Consider the following 4,888-nt stretch of genomic DNA (forward strand, 5'->3'; position numbering starts at 1 on the left):
CCACCTCCTCTCATGAGACCGGCATTTATGGAAGAGGAAGAAAAGTCTGTAGGAGGATAAAATGATAGCGGCGTATGAGAGGTAGCCATTACTAATGAACGCGTTTTAAGGATACATTACTGTTTTAGTTCACGGCCCAGGAGGCACGTGGCAGGAACAGGACTCGTGTCTGAATCAACAAACAAAATCGGGGAAGATGGTCGGAGACATTTTTGTAGAGAAGGGCAGAAGGGCGGGAAAACAACCAGTGAGACGTTAAATGAAAGTAGTAAATGCAGCTTGAAAGAGGTAGAAGATTGGCATGTATGTATGCTTCTGCGAATGGGTCTTCATTCCAAAGGAGGAGAATGCCGACAGACCTTTTGGTCCATAACTAGGTCGGATGCAAAAATAAATAAATAAATTAATAAATAAATGAATATATATACGAGTAAATATATATATATATATATATATATATATATATATATATATATATATATATATATATATATATAATGATAAAAAGAAATAGAAATATAATAATAAACATAATAATAAATAAAGTAGTAAATAAATACATAGGTAAAGTTAAATGATAAATAAACAGGTGAATAGTAGATAATAATAAATTGACATAAATAATAATAGATAAATAACAAACAAATAAATAAATAATATGAATTAAATGGCAGGCATTACAGCATCTTGCTTAGATGTTTATCTAAATGATTCCTAAGGCTTCGAACTGAACTACATTGCACTGCCTCTGCAGGAAGTTTATTTCATTCATTAACTACACGGTTGGCGAAGTTGTTTCTACCCACTTCCAAATTGAATCTATTTCCTGGCAGTTTGAGACCATTATTTCTTGTCGGATTCTCATTCAGTGTGAATTTTTTGTCGCTTTTGATGTCAATTCCCTTTTGAATCTTAAAGATCTGTATCAAGTCACCTCTGAGTCTACGTTTTTTTAGGGAAACAGATTCATATGTTTTAGTCGATTTTCGTATGATTTATTTTTGATATTTGGAATCAGTTTTGTGGCTCACCGTTGTACTTTTTCCAATCTGTCAATGTCTGAAATGAGGTTCGGTGACCATACGGAAACAGCATATTCCAAATGTGGACGAACTATTTATATAGCTTGTTAATGAGAGATGGACTTTTGAAGTCTAAAGATCGCGCAATCAGTCCTAGAATCATATTTGCTTTCTCAGAGGCTGAAATACACTGCTTAGATTATTTGAGATCGTTACTGATAATTACGCCGAGATCCTTTTCACTATCTAAATTTGTTAACGAATTTCCAAATAACTTGTAATCCTACTTACTGTTATTTCTACCTATGTGCATACCCTTGCATTTACTTTTATTAAATTTCATTAGCCACTTTTCAGATCATTGTTATAGTTTATCTAAATATTCTTGAATATCTAATAAGCTTAAGTGATCATTTGCCATTCCGCACAGTTTAGTATCATCACCAAATTTGGAGACAATAAAATTCAGTCCGTGGTCTATATCACATATATACAGGTATATATATATATATATATATATATATATATATATATATATATATATATATATATATATATATATATATATATATATATATATATATATATATATATATATATATATATATATACTATGAATAGAAATGAATGACAGGTAAGCAACAGGTCCCTCCCTCTACATTCGTTGGGCAAAGTTGCAACATAGGATAGGACAGTTTACCGTGGGTAGCAGGCGACGCTTCACAAAAACAACAAAACTTTCTATCTATAAATCATCTTTTTGTTTGTGATGGCTCAATGGCTGACACATTATATTCAAGGCGAAGTGTTAAGAAAAATTACAAAATGTACAAAATTTAATTCATGGGTGTATACAATGATTTTTTTTTTTTTTTTTTTTTTTTTTAGAAAGGTCACATTATATGACACTAAAGGGCTGTTAGTTAAAATTAGGAGCGAGAGAATATAGTGTTGTTGACAATGACATTTTTGTGTAGAAGTGGGATATGTTTTACGGTGAAATTTACTGTCATTTTAGGTAGAATGACCATTTGGTCCTCGGGCAGTACAATTTCAAGAACTTAGAATTCAAGAATTTGGTCCATAAGTATTTCCCCTTGTTCTTCGGATTAATCTACTGTTCTGAAGCTAGGAATGCATCGTCTAAACAAATCACAAAAGTAATTGTCTGGTATATTAAAGACTTATCCACAGCCTCAGAGGTGATGCATGTGGTATAGTGTAGGTCCTCGTGCGTCGTGGTGGTGGTGGGGGGGTAGGTATGGTATATTGTAGTTGGCATGGGGTATTAGTACAGTATGCAATGGTGTAATGGAGTGTTCTAATCAACAGTGACGCCACCGGACAAAGCTCTTTCATACGGCCAACAAAGGCCTCATCTGTGTGCTTGGCGTGCCCACTGTTGCCACTTTGTGGGATTTTCCCACAGATCTGTGGGACAAATGATCTAACGTGGGACTGTTTGTGGGGAGACCAATTTTGTTCTTAATTTGTGGAATTTTTTGTGGGAATCCATACAGTTTGTGGGAAATTCTATGGAATCAACAATTAGTCAGACAAATAACTAAGATTCTCCATAAATAAGAGAATTTGAAAAAGTATTGTTGGAATACATAACAAGGTTGTGTTGAATCAGTCAGTTTTAAATACTGGAACTTATTCTGTGGTACACAATATGGGTAAGCTGGGAATGGGATGGATCATAGTTTGGTCCGTTTCATAACTCACGCGTCCTGGACGCGTCCATCTGACTCCATCACTCGTTTAGTCGGCACTCGGAAGGGATTGCGTAGGGGGGAGGAGGAGGACTACTTCTTAACAATGAAGACACAGCCCAAGCGAAAACGTTTTCTCTTCCCTCCCCGCGATAGGTCGAAAGCGTCATACGTTCAAGTACGGTCGACCCTCCCCACGATATGTCGAAAGCGTCATACGTTCAAGCACGGTCTGGCCAGTAGAAACTCTCGACTCCTTTGTCAACAGGCTCAAGTTGGAATTTTGGAACGTTTTAGAAGTCTCGCCAGAGGCTTATTTCACTCTACAGTTTCAGTTATACAGTAAGCTCTGTTGCTCAGCTGCTGTTAGTCATACCGGTATGCAAGACGCCCGGTGCTTGTAGGACCTACTTTATTTGGTAATGATAGTCAAGATGACTGACAAAAGTACAAGGAAATACAGTCAGAGGTACCGTCCATCATGGGAAAATGATCAACGTTTTAAAGGTAAAGACAAAAATTTCGAATCTGTTAAGTTAACTTGTTAAAAATAGATGAAGAGCATATACAAATAGATACATGTATGCTTTCCTTATGTCCATTAATTGATTACCGCTGGATAATTTTACTTTGCCAAGGTGTGGTGTACGCTAGGCTAGATCTACGTTTTCTCAGTGCTTATGTAGTCGTAATATAAATTACCGCAGGATGAAATGGTATAACTATTGTATGTTTATCAGAGAACTTTGACTTCTTGGTTTTAGGTTGGCTGCAGTCAGTCCCAGGTGATGCAAGCAAAGCACGATGCAAAGTTTGCGGAAATTCCTTTCAAGCGCACATGAAATCCGTGATTGGTCACTCTCTTAGCAAGAAACACGTGGATAACACTAAATCCTCTACAAGCAAGAGCCAGAGGTCCATCAAAGATGCTATGCGTCCCATAGAGAGAGATCCAGTCAAAATTGCTGAGCTTAGAATAGCAGTTTATAGAGCTGAACATGCCTCAGCTTTATCAGTAGATCATTTGGGTGAACTTTTGCCTAAGTTGGATATGAAATCACGCACATTACAAGATTTCAGAATGCATCATACTAAATGTGCACGTCTTCAGAAATATGTCATTGCTCCATCTTTTGCTGTAAAATTAAGAAATGAAATTGGAGACCAATTTTTTAGCTTGCTGGTTGATGAGAGTACCAACGAAGCAAATATATCTTGACTTGCCCTTTGCATTCGTTTTTACAGTACAAGTAAAAAGTCTGTAGTGGACACTTTCTATCGTCTACTACCAATAGAAAATGCTACAGCTGATACTCTCTATCAAACTGTTAAAAGATGCTTGGCTGAGGACGGCCTAGATGTGAAAAAAAAAAAAAATGATAGGCCTAGGGACTGATGGAGCCAGTTCGATGATCGGTCGAACTCATTCACTCTCAGCACTTTTAAGAGTTGATAATCCTGAATTAACCCTGTTTAGGTGTGTGTGCCACTCCCTTCACCTTGCTGTCAGTAAGGCTTCTGAATGCCAAACAATGTTCCCAAACATTTCAGGCCTAGTACTGGCATTATTATCCTTTCCATTTTCAAATGCCTCAGTAGAAAGAATTTTCTCTCAAATGAATGTTGTTCACTCGAAACTGAGAAATCGTCTAAAGGTTAGGCCGGTAGAGGCATTGTTGCAGATAAGGTATGGGTTGGTTCATTATTATCAGTCGTGTGTAAACTTTCAGCCCACTGATGACATGATAAGAAATTTCGGTGCTAAAGGTTCTAGAGAGGAAGAGGAGGAGGAGAATGTCATTAATCTTGATTTAATGCAGTAAGAAACTGAGACTGTAGGTAACTATATATCTAATTATTGTCATTATGATGTTTGTATTGCAAAGTTTTGGTTGGCCTACTGTAGCTGCAGGCTACAGAACAGTCATAATGGAAAGACCTAGTTTTTAAGTTTATATAGTTGTTAAATATTAAGTAATTGCTTTTTTTGTAAGGAAAAATGTTTAATTTTCTTCATCAATAATAAATTTATATGAAATAATGCTGTATTAATTTTGTGGGAATTTTTGTGGGATTTTAATTTCAGTTTGTGGAAATCTGTGGGGAAAAAATCTTTAATCTGTGGGAATTCGCCTCTACAAAAGTGGCAAC

At 36.2% G+C, this 4,888-nt stretch overlaps 1 protein-coding gene across 1 annotated transcript; it reads left to right on the forward strand.

Moving 5' to 3' along the window:
• The first annotated feature begins 2,425 nt into the window (after positions 1 to 2,425).
• LOC143034944 (uncharacterized) lies at positions 2,426 to 4,888 on the forward strand. Its single transcript, XM_076201290.1, has 2 exons — positions 2,426 to 3,244; positions 3,502 to 4,888. The coding sequence occupies exons 1-2, from the start codon at positions 3,160 to 3,162 to the stop codon at positions 3,954 to 3,956; spliced, it is 540 nt and encodes a 179-aa protein (XP_076057405.1). The 5' UTR covers positions 2,426 to 3,159; the 3' UTR covers positions 3,957 to 4,888.

This window comes from Oratosquilla oratoria, chromosome 18, assembly GCF_046742065.1.
Source record: "Oratosquilla oratoria isolate Oo_2021 chromosome 18, ASM4674206v1, whole genome shotgun sequence".
NCBI lineage: Eukaryota > Metazoa > Arthropoda > Malacostraca > Stomatopoda > Squillidae > Oratosquilla > Oratosquilla oratoria.